The sequence below is a fragment of the Protopterus annectens genome, chromosome 16.part0, assembly GCF_019279795.1.
Source record: "Protopterus annectens isolate FY-2018-M chromosome 16.part0, PAN1.0, whole genome shotgun sequence".
Lineage (NCBI taxonomy): Eukaryota > Metazoa > Chordata > Ceratodontiformes > Protopteridae > Protopterus > Protopterus annectens.
The window spans coordinates 16,492,886-16,515,294 of record NC_056750.1 but is presented as its reverse complement, the minus strand read 5'-3'; the positions used below and the strand labels follow the sequence as shown (position 1 = coordinate 16,515,294).

The 22,409-nt window shown below is 44.4% G+C and overlaps 1 protein-coding gene across 2 annotated transcripts in view; it reads left to right on the top strand.

Moving 5' to 3' along the window:
- Nucleotides 1–22,409, top strand: part of LOC122791001 (hamartin-like) — a 1,885,581-nt gene that overhangs the window by 473,604 nt on the left and 1,389,568 nt on the right. For both annotated transcript variants that reach the window (XM_044058745.1, XM_044058744.1), the window contains exon 6: nucleotides 22,251–22,392. In XM_044058745.1, coding sequence (XP_043914680.1) covers nucleotides 22,251–22,392 — 142 coding nt within the window. The remainder of the gene's footprint in view (nucleotides 1–22,250; nucleotides 22,393–22,409) is intronic.

The window sequence follows — 22,409 nt, the reverse complement described above, 5'->3', positions numbered from 1 at the left end:
AAAGATATTTTGGAGGCAGCCACTTGGAGTTCTCTACATACCTTCACAAGACACTACCACCTGCCTTTATATTCCAAAACTAGAGCAGGCTTTGCTACTGCTGTTTTACAGGGCATTCTGGCTCATCCCAGTTTTACCTAGTGAGTACCACCCTGTGCGTAGCTTTGGGATTCTACCCGTATGTTATTACTGCAGCTGTATGCACGATGAACATAGTACAGTTTTGTACCTACCATAAATGTAGATGTTCGAGTGCTAATACAGCTGCAGTACAGATTTCCCTCCCTCCTTCCCCTCTTGGTAAAGGCCTAGGACCTAACCCCTCTTCATACAAACTGTTTGGGTTATCCTTCTATGGTATATTTGCTTGCAACTACTGTTTTTTGATTACATTGCATTGCATGTATATAAATATAATTTATGTATTGCCTTCCTACTGGGGGCACCTGACATCTGGGGCAAGAAATACTGAAGAAAATGGCATCGGCTGTGTCTTACATACTCCTGCATCTCTGACGTCAGGAAAAGAGGCGACAACAACCGACGCCGGACCTAGACTTTGGAATTCGGCCGACCGAGGGACCGCCTGACTGCAGAGAACCCATATGTTATTACTGCAGCTGTATTAGCACTCGAACATCTACATTTATGGTAGGTACAAAACCGTACTTTAGGGTGCGGGTAAGGTAAGTGTGCGTTAGTGACACAGTTAAGGGTTAGGGGCGGATTAAGTGAGTTAGGGTTGGGGTGAGGGTAAGGTAAGTGTGCGATAGTGACGGACCTTAGGATTAGAGTTTGGGTTAAGGTTAGTGCACAGATAGTTGTGTATGTAAGGTTTAGTATAGCTTTGTAAGGTTTTTGGTGTGCTTGTGTTATGTGTGTGTATTTCGGGAAAGGTATTTGTTTTGTTGATTGTCAGGATTGTGGTTTGTCGGGCATGTGAAGTTTTGTGTTTTTGAACTTTTTTTTTTCAGTTTTGTTGTGTCGGTTATTTCGTTGTCGGTGTTTTGGTGTGTCGGTGTTATCAGGTAGACCCATATATATATATATATATATATATATACACACACACACACATGTATATGTGTGTGTGTGTGTATTATGTGTGTGTGTATGTATGTATATATATATATATATATATATATATGTGTGTGTGTGTGTGTGTGTGTGTGTGTGTGTGTGTAAGTAAGTGTATGTGTGTGTGTGTGTGTGTGCGCATGTAGACATACATATGTGTGTGTATGTGTGTATAGATGGTTTATTATTGAAACCTTGAAACTGCATAGGTTGACCGGTCACATGGTCGACCTGAAATTCTGAATTGGAACAGTGAAATTGCGGCCAGGTCGAAACTGGATACATCGACACCAGTAGTTCGATGTATTCGACATAGCACAAAGTGACATCAGTCACCCATGCTATGCAACTTACCACACCGTGACATTCCATAGTCAACGGTATGTGCATTTTACTATTTTGCAGGGGGCAAACCCCCCTGCACCCACCATGTGGAGGGGGGGTTGTGCCCCCTCCCCCCAAAACCCCTGCAAATTCTATGTACCAACTCCAAGATCGCACTACAGTGATGAAATAAGTGAATTCCCTGTTCCTCACTGAACCACGATTTCCATCAAAATTCCAAAAACTAATCCTTGAACTACACTTACCCATTCAGTGTGGTGTAGTAGATGTATTTGGGTTCACAAAACTGCCCATTGGAAAACTGCATTTCGACAGTGTCACTCTCGATCAAATGCAGTTCTTAATGGTGAATGTAAACCTGTGTAGATATATGTAAATAATGCATCTGTATATTCACACATACATAGTGTGTAGCGTGATGCTTTTTAAAATACCTTGCTAATTCTTGCATGTCCTGTTTTCTGTGTAGATCAGCCTGTTTTCTTATAACCATAGAAGAGATGTTCACATTTTTGTACATTTGTCACCCTTGCATTAATTAACATTGTTTTAGAATTTCTATTTCTACTATTTTGTCAGAGTACAAATACAGTTGAAGAGGAATTTGTTATTGGTAGATGGATGGTTTTGAATATAGAGGATTCTGGTCAGTTCATTGATCATAACTCAGTTATTGTGTGTTCAAGAGATGGATGTTCTCTGGGTGAATCTTGGCATCCATTTCAAGAACGCATAATTGAAGGTTATGATCGATGAACAGATCATAATGCTTTGTAGCGCATGGAACTTCATTTGCTCCATATACTACTAGTTACAGGGAAAATCTTAGTGTTTTCACTGCTTACACAGCCACAGAATGCTTAGCGAGTGCTGGCAGCGGAAGTGTAATGCAATCCATTATGTTTACACTTAAATCCATTACCTCTTAACTGTCTAGATTTTCGCAGAATGTCCATATTATTCCTTTTGGTGGTCTCATCATAAAATATGTAGTTTTCTGACTGAGGCTTGAAGTCACTAAATAGTGACATATATTTTAGTTGCTGCATTCGCATTCTTCCAGTTATGCAGACAAGCACACATTCTGTGATTCTAGCAACTGTCTTAAGTTTTTATATATCTACAGGAAGTTGGGGCTATATTAAGAATACGGACAGCAGGCAGAAACAAGGGATGTTATGTTGTCCCAGCTCATCTTCGTTCTTGCTGGTTGGAGTTTGGAGCCGATCCTTGACTCCAACTCGGACGATTTACTATAGCTCAAGAGCTTTTACTGGCTCGAGGCTAACTCCTATCCCAGCATGCCTAGCGGTAGCTACTCAGATCTCGTTTGCCACTTGCAGCATAGAGGTTGCAACTACTGGCTCAGGCTACGTACTTATGTTTTTTCACTTATATTGTTATCTTTTCCAGGGTTTCATTGTTTAATTAACATTGTTGGAGCATATATCATCCCTTGTTAGTCTAACAACCCTTTTTTCTTCCTTAGCCCTTGCCCTTCCCCTTTGAGCCCGTTTAAATTAGAGGGGTCTTCTTCTTTTTCCCCACCCTTTCTGGGATAGCCGTTTAAGTTAGAGGGTCTCCTATTGGGGGGAGTCACCGTTTAAATTAGAGGCTGCCCCCCTTTTTCTTCTTCTTCTCTTTCCTTTAAAAAAAAGAGATTTTCCTCCCTGTTTGGGCTAGCCGTTACAGCCTTTATAGTACTTTTAGTTGTGTGCTGTTAGCTGTTATATACTTGTTTTCTTGCTGTGGTATTTTTTTCTGGCAAGTTATCAACTATGTCCAAAGAGTCAAAACCCTCTGGGTTCAAAAAATGCGACTCGTTGCCAAAAAATGTCCCTTATGGGTGGGCACATGAGTTGTGTATATTGTTTAGATGCTGTTCACCTGCAGGACTCGTGCTCTATCTGCCTTGCTTTCAGTTCCAGAGTCCTGCAGGAGAGAGAGAATAAGTTAATTTTCCATGGCCTTCTGAAGAACCCTTAAGATTCTTAGTCTCAGGGTCTTCAGCCAGCTAAAGTGTCCGAAAAATCCACTAAGCCATTGGTTCCATGTTCGGAACAAACAAAATCCACTAAGAAACCTTCTGCTCTGTCGGTTCCTAGTGTTGGCTCCGACAAAGCTAAGTCTCTGGCGGCTCCATCAGTGTCCTCGGAGCCAGCCCAGACCCATAAAAGAAAAAGGTCTCTTTTTTTTTATGCCGGTATGCTCTGCTCCACAATCTCCTTTGCTGCAGTCTGCAGCAGGCAGTCACCAGTCCTCTTTGCACTCCTCTCGGTCCTCAAGGCTTTCAGATCATGATGTGGAGAGAGTGGTCAGTAGGCTCCTCAAGTCACAGGCACTTGCTAAATTACTATCGAGCCCAGCCCATAAGGAATTGGTTCCTTCAGCCCATCCATCTTCTCCATCGGTTCCTCCTCCAACTCTCCAGAGGCTCCATCGACTCGGACCGTGGCGCCTTCGAGGTGATGAGTGTGCTGTCTCCTGAGACTGCTCCACCATTGGCTCCTCCCTCTGTGCCTGCCTTTGACCCTCCTCCTGCTTCCAAGTGTAGGGAACCTGTGCCCTGGGACACTCCATTGAGCGACCCCACTTCTTCCGAAACCTCCCCTGAACATTCAGAGGAGGTCCCTCAGAAGAAAAGATGTAAGCGGAAGCATCTGGACTCCCCTGAATCCATCACTTCAGACACAGACTTGGATGAATTGGAAGGGTAATGAGTAAAATCCACAGCTAGAAAGTTAACAGGAACCAGGCAACGGCTGATGAGTTAAACTTTTATTAGTACATCCAAAGTTCAGGAAGATGAATCGAACATCCAAATTTCAGATAAATAAATCAAGCGCTTTCGCCCGGGCTCTCCCAGGCTTATAAAAACACATATAACTTCACTTCTTTATATACATCATTACTAATTGATTAATTGTATAATAATGTAACTAGCTTCATTATTTTCACCTTCTGCATTATTAAACCCTTCACTTTTGTTAGACTTGGTAAACGGCAATTTACCTCTCCTAATGAAATTGTACGCGGTGCCATTCTTATAATCCTGTAGGTCTCTTTCAAGTTTTCTAATTTTTCTCAGGACTATTCTAATACAATGTTCGTCCACTTCTTTCATAATCTCTTTTGACACTATTAAAGTTAGTACTACTGACTATAGAATTGTTCAAAGAGTTAATTTCAGTTAGAAGAGAGGAAGCTTTACCTTCATAGTCATTTACCATAAGTCTTAACATTTCTAAGCCCGTTTTGTTAAACAAATCAGAAATATCATTAAATAAATTACTACCTGGAACAGCATTATTTGGTAACTTGTTAAAACGTAGACCCTTAGGTATACGTTCTACCCTTATACATTCTGATAAGTATTCAATTTCAAGTTGCGCTGTTTTGTATGCATAGAGTTTGTTATTGAGCTCCATGACTAATTGCTCCACATGAGCGTTATTACTGTTGTTATAAGATTGCACAGTACCTTGAGCAAACGAGAAATGTTTGCATGAGTTTTAGTTATTAGATTAATGCACAGTACCTTAGAATGTTATATTAGTTAGTATATTTTATATCAAACATACATTTTTTAATATTTTGTTTTATACTTTCAGTTTTGATTTTTATACATATTTAACAAAATTGGTAGTAAATTAAGTACAACAATTCTATTTTAAAACAACTTTTGAAAATAGTCTTTAATGTCAAACATTGTAAAAATTGTACTCAGAACTTTAAATTGTAATTGTTATTTAAAGGTATTAATTATACAATTAATCAATTAGTAATGATGTATATAAAGAAGTGAAGTTATATGTGTTTTTATCTTGATAAAGCCTGGGAGAGCCCAGGCGAAAGCGCTTGATTTATTTATCTGAAATTTGGATGTTCGATTCATCTTCCTGAACTTTGGATGTACTAATAAAAATTTAACTCATCAGCCGTTGCCTGGTTCCTGTTAACTTTCTAGCTGTGGATTTTACTCATTACCAGTGGTGGTTTTTTTCGTATTGTTGTTTGGCTTATCTGAATTGGAAGGGTCCCACAGTCCCCGTCTGAGGATGTCTCCTTTTCAGACATCTTGGAAATCCTTAGAGGGGTGGCTGGAAGCCCCTAGCCCCTTCTGAGGACTAGTCTGTCTACCTGGACACATTTGGTTCCCGCCCTCCACCTCTTGGGTGTCTCTGCCCTTTAACCCAATTTGTCTATAGTGAGTCGAAAGGCATGGAGCACTCCAGGGACCATGAAACCAGTTCCGAGGAGACCAAATTAATTTATTACTGCTCCCGAGGATAAATCCTTTCTTTCCAAAGTGGTCCCTGTTGATGCCATGGTGGTGGTAGCAGCCACTAAGAAGGAACTTGCTGAAACTTCATCTGTCCATCCACTGAACAAGGAATCTCGTATGATGGACAGGTATGGGAAGCGCATGTTCTCTTCAGCGACCTTTACTCTCAGGTCGCTGAATTACTTGTCACACTTCACATGGCTTCAGAGGAATCTCCCCAAGGAGCTAGGAGATACCCTGCAAGATCCTACAGCTGAGGGAGTTGCGAACAGGGCGACTTCCCAGCTTGCGACTTTGACTTCAGTGGTTAACTCCTCCATGAGGCTCATTTCTTATGTGGCAGATGGAGTGAGTAGGGCAGCAGGTACTGGAGTAGCTTTATGGAGACACTCCTGGATGTGTCTTTGTCAGTTTGCGGAACCTTTCAAGTCTTCATTTACCAGTACCCCCTTTGACGGCTTGTCCTTGTTTAGGCCTCAGGTAAAAGAGACTCTCACAAGGTGTGAACAAGATAGCAAGACACACTCTGCCATAGGAGTCTGTTTTTCCACTCCATCTAGACCCTATCCTAAAGGTCAGAAGAGTGGAAAGATGTGGTTTCGAAAATCCCAGGGAGCTTCACGTGACACACGTGGAGATTTTCCTCCCAGGGGCAGAGGGGGAAACAATGGAAGACACTGCCCTCATGGCAGAGGGGGTCTGCAACAGCAGGGCAACATAGATACGTTCTCTGCTACTCCCTTCCTGCACTCCAGAAGGGAGGCCCAACTGTCCGCCCCTGGAGCAGGCTATCACTGTACCCAGCAGCCTGGCAAACTATCACGAGAGAAACATGGGTACTGTCAGTAATATCCAGGGGTTACAAAATTCCCTTTTCCCAGTTACCCTCCTCAAAAGAAAAACGTTCTATCCCAGATGTTCCACCCAGTCTTTGGGATCAAGCAATCCTAGAGGTACAAAGATTGCTAGAAAAAAAAGCCATCCAAGAAGTCCCCACAGACCAAATCGTATCCGGAACTTACTCAAGGTTCTTTTTAGTTCCAAAAAAGACAGGGGACTGGAGACTCATTTTGGATCTCCACAATCTAAACAAATCAATAAAAAGGACAAAGTTCCAGATGTTAACACTGCAGTCCATTCTTCCCTTCTTAGGTCAGGACAATTGGATGTGCTCCATAGATCTCCAGGATGCGTACTACCTCATAAAGGTGGACAGGCAATCCAGGAGATTCCTATGCTTCTGGCTGGGAGCCAGTCATTTTCAGTTCAGAGCCCTGCCCTTTGGTCTCACCACAGCCCCAAGGGTGTTCACCAAGTGTATGGCAGTGGTCACAGCTCATTTGAGGCATCTAGGATTCCACGTGTTTCCATATCTAGACGACTGGCTCCTCACTGCTACCACTGAGCATCAACTGATCAAATCACGGGACTACACAATCCAAACTTGTTCCCAGCTAGGCATCACCATGAACTATGAAAGGTCTGCCTTTGTTGCCTTGTCAGTCTATTACCTTTATAGTGGCAGACTTAGATACAAGACACATGATAGCAAAGCTGCCTCAAAACAGGGTGTCAGCCATTCGTCAGCAAGTTTCTTTTCTCATAAAGAAGACAGTTCAGGCAAGGGAAGTATTACAAGTCTTGGGCTCAATGGCCACAGCAATTACACTAGATGTCCTTGAAGAATGCAACTGCAGTCATAACATGTGGGTTGTCCTGCCTCAGGCAGCCCTCGGTCGGCCGGATTCCAAAGTCTGGGTCCGACGTCGGCTGATGTCGCATTTCTCTCCGACGTCAGAGCGGCTGGAGTACATAAGCATCAGCCGATGCCATTTTCTTCAGTCTTTCTTGCCGCGCGGTGCCCGAAGCAGAAGCAGTTCGCAAGTGCCGGTCGGTCAGCTCCTGTATTCTACGATACCGAAGTCATCAAAAAAGCTAAGTACCCCATTGGGGACCTTTTCTTGCCTCAGCCGATGTCAGAAATTACTGAAAAAGTTAACAATTGTCTTTCTTGTGGTAAACAAATACCTCATAAGGATTTCCACTCTTACTGTATCCCTTGCCTGGGCCCAGACCACGACGTCTCGGCCTGTGTAGCCTGTGCTCGCTTCAACAAGCGCACTCTCAGGCGCCGGGCGGAGTTCGCTGAAGATTTTTTTGGCGATAATTTTGCTTACACCATGCCGTCGGATCTTCCGACATCGCAAACGCCCAAAAAGCGAAAAGACCAGGACCGACTTCCTCGGCCCGCGTCTACCTCCGACTCCACGCCAAAACCTAGCGCGAGTGCTCCGGTTCCCTCTGAGACGGTCTCTCCACCGCTCCGAACCGAAGACACAGCAGTACCGACAACTCCGATTCCAGACATTACTCCGACGCCAGTTATAGATTTTCCACCGGATACTGAAACCGAGGAAATGCCCGAGACCATTGCTGTAGACAAGGTCACTCCTGCACGTGGAGCTGCCAGGCCCCCTATGGCCATGTCTATTAAGGCCTACACCAGGGCTAAGGCAGCCAACAAAACAAAGCATATTACTTCTAAACCCTTACCTCAGCCGACTCCGGAGACACAAATTATGTCCATGGCTGCTGATTTGATTTCCATGATTAGAGGTTCACAGGCCCATCCTGAGAGAGGATCCCAGCCTCCTCCTGATAAAAGGCCCCGGGTTGAACCCTCTGACCCTACACATTCAGATGAAGATTCTGAGGGCTCTGTCCACTCTGATGGCCAGGAAGAGCTCTTCCAGACCTATGAGGACTCGGATGCAGAAGATTCCATCCCCTCGGCCTCCCCTCCTGAGGATATTTCTTTTGGGGAAGTTCTGCACACCATGAGGGAACATTTCAAGTGGCAAGGTCAGGAATATTCTGATTCTAGGAAACGCCTTAGGACTTTCCTTAAGAAGCCTCAGAACAGGCCCTTAGCTATTCCTCCTGTACTTGATGTTCTGGATGATTTGTATTCTGACTCTAGTGCTACCCCTGATTCCCTTCCTCCTGCTCCAGCCAAGCCAGACAGGTATTACAGGGTCCCAGAAACTCATTCCCATTTATTCAGGGCCCACACTGCTGATTTGGAAACTATTTCACAGGGGCCTAAAGGAGTTTCAGCCTCCACCTCAAAAAATTCTTTGCCCTCCAACAGGGAAGCTAGGTCATTAGAGAGATGGGGCAAAAAGGTTTACACATCCACTACCTTATCTATGAGAGCTTTAAATTGCCTTTTTCATATGTTACAATACCAGGATTATCTGTTAGAAGATTTACAAAAAACATTAGCCACTTCTGAGCCTTGAGACAGGAAGACTTTGCAGGAAGCTGTACATAACACTCAGCAAGCAAGCAATCACTTCCTGCAGTGTGGATATGATGCACTGGAAGCTTCATGTAGGGCAGCTATGACAGGGGCAGTCATTCATAGACATGCTTGGTTAAAAGATCAACCTCTACCAGATCATGTAAAAGCAAAACTTCTGGATGCACCTTTGGAAAAGAACAAGCTTTTTGGTGCAAATGCTAAGGATGTGTTAAAGACCATCGAAGAAAAAGCAAAATCAGTCCAGACTGTGAAAGATTTCCTCCAGGTTCAACCCCCCAGATTCAGTAGGAATTGGCCTTCAAAAAAACTGGTCCTTTCCTAATCCGGAAAAGTTTCAAAGGGGTAAGAACAGACGTGGCCGAGGAAGAGGCCAATACAGAGGCCCTTACAGGGGACGACAATGGCAGCCAGCAAACCAAAAAAGTGAAGCAGGGGTTTCACCTGCCCCACAACCACAATCTCAATGACTTTCCTCTACTACCGCCTACCAGGGAACAACTGGAAGCTCCCTTGGGCGGGAAATTATCTCTGTTTGCAGAGAACTGGCACAGACTGACAAAGGACAAATGGATTTTCGACATTATAGACCGAGGGTACAGGTTTCATTTTCATACCTTACCAAGAAAACAAGGCATGCCAAACCTGCCACAAAATCAGAGGGCAGAGGCTATCAAGCAAATCACTCTGCTGATTCGGATGAAAGCAATAGAAAGAGTTCCACAACAAGAACAAGACCAGGGGTTTTACTCAAGACTGTTCCTTGTTCCAAGAAAAGAATCTCAATGGAGACCAATACTGGACTTGTCCGCATTAAACACCTTTCTCATAGTACCAAAGTTCAAAATGCTGACTCTACAGCAACTCCTTCCCATGCTGGGCAAGGGGTCGTGGCTGATTACTCTGGACCTCAAGGAGGCATACCTGCATGTCCCTATCAGACACAGCTGCAGAAGATACCTCAGATTTCTTGCAGGGCCAGAGCATTATCAATTCTCAGCATTGCCATTTGGCTTATCTACTGCACCCAGAGTATTTACAAAATGCCTGGCTTCAGTAATTGCTCATTGCAGGCTCTAGGGTAAGGGTATACAAATTTACCCGTACCTGGACGACTGCCTCATACAAGCGGACGACAAATTGATGTTGACAAAAAACCTGGATTATGTCATATGATTACTTCAAGCTCTGGGATACACAGTCAACTTCCAAAAGTCAAGACTGCAGCCATCCCAGCAAATAATCTTCTTAGGAGCCAAACTAGACACAGCCTCTCAGATGGCTTACCTGACAGAAGACAAGCAAGAGAAGTTAACTCATTATTTCAAAGGTCTAGCAAAACTCACCCAGATGACTGCAAGGAGATTCCTACAGGCCCTGGGTTACATGGCATCCTGCATTCTCAAGGTTCCATTCGCAAGACTACACATGAGAAAGCTTCAATGGTACCTAAAAAGCATTTGGTCTCAACACAGCAACAACTTGGAGACAATCACACCACTAATTCCATGCTTACAAAAGGAATTCCTATGGTGGGCCTCGGTGAGCCAGGCAAACACAGGTATGTCATTCAAAAAACCACAGATAACACAGACCATGACTACAGACGCCTCAGACCTTGGATGGGGTATGCACATGGAAGGCAGGTGTATACAAGGACAATGGTCTCAAAGGAAACACATCTGCATATAAACCAAAAGGAAATGCTGGCAGTAATGCATGCCATCGAGGCCTTTCAACACCAACTCCAGCAAGGCCATTTAATGATACGGACAGACAACACCACTGTGATGTGGTACATAAACAAGCAAGGGGGCACCCACTCTTACCCTCTTTGCAGACTGACAATGCAGCTTTGGGAGAAATCACTGAGCCTAAACATCCAGTTACAATCCCAGTTTGTTCCAGGAAAAGACAATGTGTTGGCGGACAGCCTAAGCAGGAATTTCACAGATCCACACGAGTGGAGGTTACATCCGAAGGCCTTCAGACAACTCACTTCGACATGGGGCAAGCCAGAAGTGGACCTATTTGCCTCTCATCTCAACCATCTTCTACCAAAATTATGCACAAGGACATACCATCCAAAAGCTTGGAAAATAGATGCCCTCTCATTCAACTGGAACTCCCTAACAATCTATGCATTCCCACCTCTGCCACTGATGACCTCAGTATTACTAATGATCAAAGCAGAGAGACCCAAGGGAATCATAATAGCTCCGGACTGGCCAAGACAACACTGGTACCCACTACTACGGAGCATATGTCACACCAGGAGGTGGGCCCTTCCAAAATGGCCTCTACTTCTGACTCAACACAACTTCGAAACAGTGCATCCAAATCTACAGACACTGCAGCTAACAGCCTGGGAGACCCCATAAATAACTTCAGCTTATCTCTCTCCAAGGAAGTTCAGCAGATACTAACAGAGGCTCGAAGACCATCCACCAGAAAGGTTTACTTAGCAAAGTGGAAAAGATTCAGCAATTGGAATACCAGCAAGGGACATGATGCATCATTGCTGAACATCCCACTTATCTTGGAATATTTGGCAGATATGTTAAAGAACGGCCTCTCATATTCTTCCATAAAGATACATGCATCTGCTATTTCAGCTAGATACAACACTGATCCTCCTGATTTTTTTCACACCCTTTACTAAGGCAATTCCTCAGGGGAATCAAGAACATTAAGCCACCAAGAAAGGCCCCAGTGCCAGCCTGGGACCTCAATTTTGTCCTAGAAAAACTGACTCTACCTCCTTTTGAGCCAGCAGCTTCAGTTGACTTGCAATTTCTCTCATGGAAGACAGCTTTCCTGTTGGCAATTACATCAGCAAGAAGGGTTTCGGAGCTACAGGCCCTAATGGCAATACCACCCTTTATTATTTTTCACAGCGACAGGGTTTCATTAAGGACCAACCCTACTTTCATGCCAAAGGTGGTATCTAGGGTTTCTTTAAATCAAGCAATTCATCTGCCTGCTTTCTTCCCCAATCCTGAGAACAAGGGGGAAAGATTGTTGCATACCTTGGACATTCACAGACAACTTCGTTACTACCTGGACAGAACCAAGGCCAGTAGGAAGTCTGAACAACTTTTTGTAGCTTACGCCCTGCAGTCCAAGGAAAAGCAATTTCAAAACAGACTATTTCAAAATGGATTGGACATTGCATCAGATTCTGTTATTCCTTTCATGGAAAGACTGTTCCAGCCAATGTCAGACCACATTCCACTAGAGCTACAGCCACCTCTACAGCATTCTTAAGAGGGGTGCCTACTAAGGACATTCTAGAAGCTGCTACATGGAGCTCCGTGCATACATTCTCCAAACACTACAATCTCCCTCTATACTCCAGATCCAGAGCAGGCTTTGCTTCGGCAGTCCTGCAGGGTTTGATTGCCACACCATCTTTTTCCTAGAGCATTCCTCCTCCCCCAGCTAAGCTATGGTATTCTACCCACATGATGTCCTTCATGGATGCATCTGCAGTCATAACAACTGGGTTGTCCTGTCGTCAGGCAGCCCTTCAGTCGGCCGGATTCCAAAGTCCGGGTCCGGCTTCGGCTGATGTCGCACTTCACCCGACGTCATCTCTGGTGGTCTTCGGGTATAAAGGCAGCAGCCGACGCCATTTTCTTCAGTCTTTCTTGCCGCGTGGCGCCCGAAGCAGAAGCTGTTCGCAAGTGCCGGTCGGTCGGATCCAGAGATTACAACTACCGAATACTCCTTCGAAGACTTCTAAAAGCTAAGTACCCCGTTGGGGACTCTTTCTTGCCTCAGCCGATGTCAGAAAGTCAATAACTGTTTAACTTGTGGGAAACAAATACCTCATAAAGATTTCCACTCTTACTGTTTGCCTTGTTTAGGCCCAGACCACGACGTAGCAGCCTGTTCGGCCTGTGCTTCTTTCAACCGACGAACGCTTAGACGTCGGTCGGAGTTTGCTGAACAGTTTTTCGGCTCTGAATTTGCGTACATTATGCCGTCGGATCCTCCGACTACCCAAATTATTAAAAAACGCAAAGAAAAAGACCGACACTCGCGGTCCGCGGTTTCGGCCGAAACCACGGTTAAGCAAACCGCGAGTGTCTCGGTTTCGGCCGAAACCGAGAAAACTGATCAGAATACAGCCGAACCAATGACTACTACTGAGGTTCCGGTTACCTTACTTGAATCGGCCTCAGAAATTTTACCTACTCCAGTGGTTACTAGTGACTTATCAGACACCATCCCTTTGGATGTCTCTACCCCAGCACGTGGTGCTGCTAGGCCTCCTGCAGCCATGTCTATTAAGGCCTTCGCCAGGGCTAAAGCAGCCAAATCTACTAAGTCAGTGCCTGTTAAACCCCCCTCAACCAGGCCCACTTCTTGTTCACAAATGCTTACTCTGGCAGAAGATTTAATATCCTTAATTAGGGGATCTCAATCTCACCCAGACAGGGCCTCTCAGCCCCAGAAAAGAGACTTAGAGCAGAGCCCCTGAGCCTGTGTCCTCTGATGATTCTGCGGAAGACTCAGATATTACAGACCAGCCAGAGGCTCCTTTCTCCAATTTTGAGGACTCAGACGCTGAAGAATCCATTCCAGCTGCTTCCCCACCAGAAGAATTCTCCTTTGGGGAAACCTTACATGCCATGAGAGAACATTTCCAATGGCAGGAACAGGATTTTTCAGACTCCAGAAAAAGACTTAGGACTTTTCTGCACCTACCACAACACAGGCCCTTAGCTATACCTCCTGTCCTCTCTGTTGTGGACGATGCATTTAATGTTGTTTGCACTGCACCAGATTCTTTACCTCCAGCACCTGCCAAACCAGATAGATTTTACAGGGTACCAGACACTCATCATCACCTATACAAGGCCCCTCTGGCAGACCCCGAAACTATATCCCAGGGCCCTAAGGCAGTAGCCTCAACCACAGCAAAAAACCCTATTCCTTCTGAAAGGGAAGCCAGGTCTTTAGACAGATGGGGCAAAAAGGTTTACACCTCTGCTACTCTCTCAGCTAGAGCTTTAAACTGCCAGTTTCACATGATACAATACCAAGAGTTTATGCTTGATCAGTTAACTACAAAGCTATCCTCTGATGACTCTATAGATAAGAAAAATCTATTAGAAATGGTAAATAACATACAACAGGTTAGTAACCATTCCTTAAAATGTGGCTATGATGCACTGGAGGCTTCATTTAGATCAGCCATGACTGGCACAGTGATAAGAAGACATGCATGGCTGAAGGAACAAGTTCTACCGGATCATGTTAAAGCTAAGTTATTAGATGCTCCTATGGATAAGACCAGTTTGTTTGGTACACCTGCCCAGCAGGTAATGAAGAAAATGGAAGAAAAGGCAAAATCTGTACAAACGGTTAAAGATTTCTTGCAGGTTCAGCCCCCAAGGTTTAGCAGGAACTGGCCTGCCAAAAATTGGTCCTTTCCTGACTCCACAAGATCCCTAAGGGGCAGAAATAGACGTTCCAGAATCAGAAATCAAACCAGAGGGGGTGCCTACAGAGGACGACAGTGGCAAGGTAATAACAGAGCCACAGCCACAGCCACTACCACTACACCAGGGCAATCACAGTGACTTGATTCTAACTCCGCCTACCAGGGAACAAATAGCAGCACCCTTAGGCGGAAAATTAACCTTATTTTCAAAGAACTGGCACTATATCACAAAAGACAAGTGGATTTTGCAAACCATAGACCAAGGTTACCGGTTCCACTTCCACACTATACCAGTCAAAAGAGGAATGCCAAACCTACCTCCAAATCAAAAAACAGAAGCTCTACAGCAGATAATGCAATTAACAAAGATGAGAGCTGTGCAAAGAGTACCAATAACAGAACAAGGCCAAGGATTCTACTCCAGACTATTCCTAGTTCCAAGAAAGGAAAAAAGCTTGAGACCTATTCTCGATCTGTCCACCTTAAACACATACATCATTGTCCCAAAATTCAAGATGCTGACCCTACAGCAACTTCTTCCCATGCTGGGCAAGGAGTGTTGGCTGGTAACTCTAGATCTCAAGGAGGCATACCTGCACGTCCCCATTCGACCAATTTGCAGAAGATACCTCAGATTTCTTGCAGGATCAGAGCACTATCAATTCTCAGCATTGCCCTTTGGCTTATCTACTGCGCCCAGAGTATTCACAAAATGCCTGGCATCAGTAATCGCCCACTGCAGACTTCAGGGAATCCAAATTTATCCATACCTGGACGACTGCCTGCTACAAGGGGACAACAAAAGCAAGCTGACAACAGATTTACAAAGGGTCATTTACTTGCTACAAGCACTGGGATACACAGTCAATTTGAAAAAATCAAGGCTGATTCCATCCCAAACAAGGACATTCTTGGGCGCGGAATTGGACACAGTAAAACAAATGGCATTCCTAACTGCAGAAAAACAAAAAGATCTCCCTCTTTACTTCTTGGCACTAACAAACCACAGCAAGCTAACAGCAAGAAAAGTTCTGCAGGCCTTGGGCTTCATGGCATCATGCGTAATCTTGGTTCCACATGCCAGACTACATATGAGAAAACTACAGTGGTACCTAAAGAATTTATGGTCCCAACACAGGCACAGCCTAGAAACAGAAATTCCACTAATTCCATGCCTAAAACAGGAGTTCCTATGGTGGGCACAAGCATGCCAGTCAAACCCAGGCTTACCCTTTCACAAATATCAAGCAAGCCAAACCATCACAACAGACGCCTCAGACCTTGGATGGGGGGCTCACATGCTGGACAAATGCGTGCAAGGATTGTGGGCCTTGGGACCAACTTCACCTGCACATCAACCTAAAAGAAATGCTGGCAGTAAAACTGGCAATCCAAAATTCAGACCATTTCTCAAAGAAGGCCATTTGATGATAAGGACAGACAACACCACAGTCATGTGGTACATCAACAAACAGGGAGGCACTCATTCATACCCCTATGCAGAATGACTTTGGACCTTTGGAACCTGGCACTCAGCTACAACATCCAGTTACAGGCAATGTTTGTACCGGAAAGGAGAACACTCTAGCAGACATGTTAAGCAGAACCACCTTGGATGCTCACGAATGGATGCTACACCCGGACATCTTCAAGACCATCGCAAAGAAATGGGGAATGCCACAGATAGATGTATTCGCCTCCCCTCTCAACCACCAGCTCAAAAAATTCTGCACAAGGACATTCCATCCACTTGCTTGAAAGTGGATTCTCTCCTTCAGCTGGAAAGGCCTGACAGCATATGCATTCCCACCTCTTCCCTTGATACACAAGGTATTACTAAAAATCAAGGAGGAATGTCCAAGGATAATCCTGATAGCTCCAAACTGGCCAAGACAACACTGGTACCCATTGCTGAGGAGCATGTCTCGGGACAAAATGTGGTCAATACCCCTGATGCCTTTGATGTTAACTCAGAACAACTACAGCATCATGCATCCAAACCTAAAAACATTGCAGCTGACTGCATGGCACATCACATAGCAGCAACTATTCCAGATCTCTCCCAAAGGGTTAAAGACATTATACTTGAAACCCGCAGACCTTCAACAAGAAGGAACTATGCAGGGAAATGGAAAAGGTTTGTCATTTGGAGTGCTGAAAGGGGGAAGGATGTGTCGAATATAGATATGGCTAACATTCTGGAGTACTTGGCAGAGCTTCTACATACAGGCCTGTCCTATTCCTCCATCAAGATACATGCATCAGCTATTTCAGCAGAATACAGCTTTGATCCACCTGTCTTCTCACATCCTCTACTCAGGCAGTTCCTCAGAGGGATCAAGAATGTAAAACCTCCTAGGAAACCACCTCTGCCAGCTTGGGATTTGAACTTTGTGCTAGAAAAGTTGACACTCGCACCTTTTGAACCAGCAGCAACAGTAGACCTACAGCATCTTTCATGGAAAACTGCTTTCCTACTGGCAATAACCTCAGCAAGGAGGGTTTCTGAACTTCAGGCCCTAATGGCAGTACAACCCTTCCTAATCTTCCACCAAGACAGAGTGTCCATGAGGACTAATCCTACATTTATGCCTAAGGTGGTATCCAGAGTGTCCCTAAACCAGGCAATCCACCTACCTACCTTCTTCCCCAACCCACAAAACAGAGGGGAAAGGATGCTGCATTCCTTGGATGTACACAGACAGCTACGTTACTACCTGGACAGAACAAAAAGTAACAGAAAAACTGACCAGCTTTTTGTAGCCTATGCAACAGGAAGGGAAGGAAAAGCAATTTCCAAACAGACAATCTCCAAATGGATAGGAAATTGCATACGATTCTGTTACTTCTTCCATGGAAAACCAATTCCACAGAACATACGACCTCATTCTACAAGAGCAACAGCCACTACCACAGCCTTCCTAGTGGCAACCAAGGACATTATTGAGGCGGCTACTTGGACCTCCGTGCATACATTTGCCAAGCATTATAATCTACCTCTGTATTCCAGATCCTGAGCAGGGTTTGCCACTGCTGTACTGCAAGGGATCCTAACCACACCATAATCTATTCTTCCCCCTCCCCTAGTTGGCTATGGTATTCTACCCAGTTGTTATGACTGCAGATGCATCCATGAAGGACATAGTACAGTTTTGTACCTACCATAAATGTAGATGTCCGAACTGGATAGCATCTGCAGTCAGGATTACCCTCCCTCCTTCCCCTCTGTGGTACTCCTAGGGTATTTACCCTCTTAATAGCTAGCTGGTGGGGGGGGAGTCTCTTATGGTGTATTTGTTTGTATATATATGTACATACATGCTTATTTTTTGTGTTTGCCTTCTATCCTTTGGGAAACATTGGCATTTTTACCCAAAATTTAGCCTTCCAAGAGGGCAACTGGCATCTGGGGCAAGAAACACTGAAGAAAATGGCGTCGGCTGCTGCCTTTATACCCGAAGACCACCAGAGATGACGTCGGGTGAAGTGCGACATCAGCCGAAGCCGGACCCGGACTTTGGAATCCGGCCGACTGAAGGGCTGCCTGACGACAGGACAACCCAGTTGTTATGACTGCAGATGCTATCCAGTTCGGACATCTACATTTATGGTAGGTACAAAACTGTACTTTATGACTGCAGTTGCATTCTTGAAGGACATAGTACAGTTTTGTACCTACCATAAATGTAGATGTCCGATAGACATGCAACTGCAGTCGGATTTTCCCACCCTCCATACCCCTCTATGCCTAGGGTCCACTCCTGTCCCTGTTTCTCTTAGCTGGGGATATCTGTTATGGTGTATTTGTTTTGATGCTCATCTATTTGTTTGGAATCCTGTTTTTGTCTTCCAATTTGATTACAGCCTTCCTTGGAGGGCACCTGGCATCTGGGGCAAGAAACACTGAAGAAAATGGCGTCGGCTGATGCTTATGTACTCCAGCCGCTCTGACGTCGGAGAGAAATGCGACATCAGCCGACGTCGGACCCAGACTTTGGAATCCGGCCGACCGAGGGCTGCCTGAGGCAGGACAACCCACATGTTATGACTGCAGTTGCATGTCTATCGGACATCTACATTTATGGTAGGTACAAAACTGTACTTTCCTTTGGCATGCTTCCACATGAGAATTCTGCAGTGGCTTCTTTTTGCTCAGTGGTCTTTCCAGGATTTACCAATGTCACACATGATCTTGGTCATGAAAACTTGCAAAAAGGACTTCGTATGGTGGCTTGTCTCCCCCCAGGTGACTGTGGGCAGACCCTTTTGTAGACCCCCATCCAGTAGCCACAGTGACCACGGATGCCTCCCAGATGGGTGGGGGGGCATTATCTGGGACAGACTGTCCAAGGACTGTGGCAACCTCACGAGTACCACTTGTACATCAGTGTTGGAGAGATGAGAGCGGTGCTTCTGGTGTTGCAAGGCCTTCAAGACTCTCTACTTATCGGAACTATTGCAATTCAGACAGACAAATATGTCAGTGGTATGGTACATCAACAAGCAGGTTAGGGACCAAATCTTTCCTCTTGTGTCAGGAGGCAATTCAAGTATGGCAATGGGCGATGTCTTCACAATGTTTTCTGATTGCAATGCACATTCCTGGGAAATCCAACGTGATAGCGGGACAGGATCAGCACGGCTATCCTCATGCCTCACGTGTAGTCCCTGAAGCAAGAAGTTGCGGACTTGATTTTTCGCAAATGGGGCCAGCCATGCTGCAATCTTTTTGCCACTCCCCTCAACAACAAATGCAGCAGCTACTTTGCCCTAGTCCCCCCCACTGAGACAGTCACCCAGGGATGCACTTGTTCACGATTGGCCTCTGGGACTACTGTGCACTTTTCCACCTTTCCGTCTAATTCCAAAGGTAGTGCAGAAGGCGAAGTTGCAGACTCATCCTCATGGCTCCTTACTGGCCTTGTCAGATATGGTTCCTGTTTCGTTACCATCATCTTCAACTGAAGCCTTGTATAGTGGACCCAGTTCCGGACCTCCTGATGCATCAGCCGAGCGGGCTCCATCCTTCCCTCCAAACTCTCAAGCTGACTGCTTGGTTCCCCCACTTCCAGTCTTAGCCAGGCACCCAAACATTTCCCCAGCTGTACAACACATACTAGTGTCCTCCCACAAGCCCACTACCAGGAGGATTTACACTAGCAAATGGAGGAGGTTCTCTTATTGGGCGAAGAGTAATGATATTGATCCCTTCACTGCTCCTGTTCACAATATTCTAGATTTTCTGTCCGAAACCTTCGAAAGAGGGGCAGCTGCAGCTACTATTAGGGTCCAGCTAGCTGCCATCTCCAATTTCCATGTAGGACAGTTGGGCTCTAACATCATGTCCCATAAGTTGTGCAGAGCATTCTTACGAGGTACAACTCTTTTACGGCCCCCGGTAAGAGACCCCGGACCTAAACTTGGTTTTAGCTTCTCTGGTTCTTCCACCTTTTGAACCAGCAGCATCTTGCCCATGAAATTTCTATCTTGGAAAACCCTTTACTTGACCATCACCTCAGCTAGACGGGTTTCTGAATTTCATGCTTTGTCTATTTGCCCGCTGTATCTCATTTTTCACAAAGATAGTCTCTTAGAATCAGTCCTTCCTTCTTGCCAAAGGTATGTTGAGAGTATAATTTAAGTCAGTCCATTGCGCTACCTGTGTTTTTTCCCCAATTACGGCAGCAAGACAGAGTATAGACTCCACCAGTTGGATGTTCATAGACAATTGCGTTTTTATTTACACAAGACCAAAGACCTTAGAAAATCAGACCAATTGTTTGTGTCCTTTGCTGACAGTAAACAAGGTTCTCCAGTTTCGAAAGTGACCTTATCAAAATTGCTGTCAGACACAATCATTTATTCTTATGATTTGTGTAAAAAGACACTTCCAGGGAGGGCCAGAGGACATTCAACCAGGGCCTTAGCCACCTCTGTTGTTTTCTGAGCTAAATTGCCTTTAGATTCAATCTGTGCAGTAACAACATGGGCAAATCTTCATACCGTTATCCCTCATTACAAAGTGGATGTGGTCTCCCAGAATAGGGCATTTTTGGTTCCCACGGTCCTGAAGAGTTTGTTCCAGTGAGCCGTCCAAGAACCAGGTACTGGGGACGCGGTCCCAACCAGCAAGAATGAAGGCAATAAGGGACAACATAACATAAAGAATTTATGTACCTACCATAATGTTCCATGTTTGTTGTCCTTCATCTCGCCTTCCTTTTTGCGTCCCCCCTCCTTCCCCTTTCCTGGAGGATTGAGAGGAGTTCCTTTATTGGATACACTGGCTGAGTTTCCTGCTGACATACCAGGTTAGTTAACCATGCATTGTTTTTCCTCTTTCCTTCCTATCTTAAATGTATAGGAGCTTAATAAAATTTGTTTTTTACTATGTATGTCTAGTGTGGGCTATTACAAATGAGATCTGAGTAGCTACCACTAGGCATGTTGGGATAGAGGTTAGCCTTGAGCCAGTAAAAGCTCTTGAGCTATAATAAATCGCACGAGTCGGAGCCGAGGATCGGCTCCAAACCCATCCAGCAAGAAGGAAGGCGAGATGGACAACAAGCATGGAACGTTATGGTAGGTACATAACTTCTTTTTTTATTCTGCTGATGTCATTTGCTAGTAAGTACAGGCATATTTTACTGCCTAGCATGGGACTTCACAGGGAGTGCTTAACATTTGTTAAGATCAGGTTGCATGCCATTTTGGCTTTTAACTGATATGTCTTTTTCCTAATATTGGAGCGTAATCAGCAGTCATTGCACAACAAAATTATTTTCTCTTGATAGTTTGGTATGTCAGCTTAATAATTGCACATTTTGCCTCCTGTTCCTCTAAAACTATGGTGCTGAGTTTTGTACTATGTTAAAAACATGTTGGACAAAGGTTATTCATGCTTGCTTCAGTTAAAAACAGAGCTGACATGGTTATGTTTCAGTTCATGTAAAGCCTGTAGCAAGGAGTGATATTGATGTAGAGTTGTCATTTTGACATTTATTTAGTTTTATATTGACTTAGATGTTCGTATGTTGCTATTTTTTTTTAATTTGAATATGCCAGCTTGTCGTGTTGTTGTCCAGACAAATTTTCTTCCCTGTATGCTGCCTTTATTCTTCATCTGCTGAATTTTCCAAGACCATAATACACTGTTAGTTGTACTGGGGTTGTAGCATTAAACAGCTTCCCACACTTTAACCTTTTTGCAGCTGCATTTATTTGGTTCCTAGCACAAGACTATTTTAATACTGTATTGAGAGTCGGATCTTTTTAGCATTTTTTTTCCCTTCCATTTGCATTTGTGACCATTATGAGTACTTTTTCTTATATCAACAGGAGAGGTGGATAATGTGTAATAGAACTTGTGCTGGAACACAAATGGTGTACTGTGTGAGTATGTCGGTAGTTTCCATCTATGCTAATGAATAACTAATGTCCTAATGCTGCTTATGAAGTCCTTACATTGTCAGGGTCACCCCAAACATAGTGCTTATAACTTGTGAGAGGTGTTGCTTATTGTTGAAAGTATTATTGGTTTTGGTGTACCATAGATGCATTTAAAATGGTGGAATAGAATGCCGTGCATGTCTCTGCAGCATTATGTTAGCATCATATACTTATACCTGGCAGTGACCATTACAGTGAAATAGTGTCCGGTGGTTCTGAATAAAATGCTTTATACTTTTATTAATTTTGTTCATCTGTGTAATGTGTGAAGGAAGTTTGTCTGGTCCTTTATTTTATTTTATGTTTTTCTAATTTATTAGGATGCGTATTGGAGCCCTGCAGTGCAATGCGGCATGTGTACTCCACCACCGATGTGTTCAGGAGTATCGCCTACAAATATTCCATCAGACCTGTCCCAAAGTGCTTCATACATTTCCAGCAAAGCTACCACCAGTACACCTAGTATGTATAACAGATCA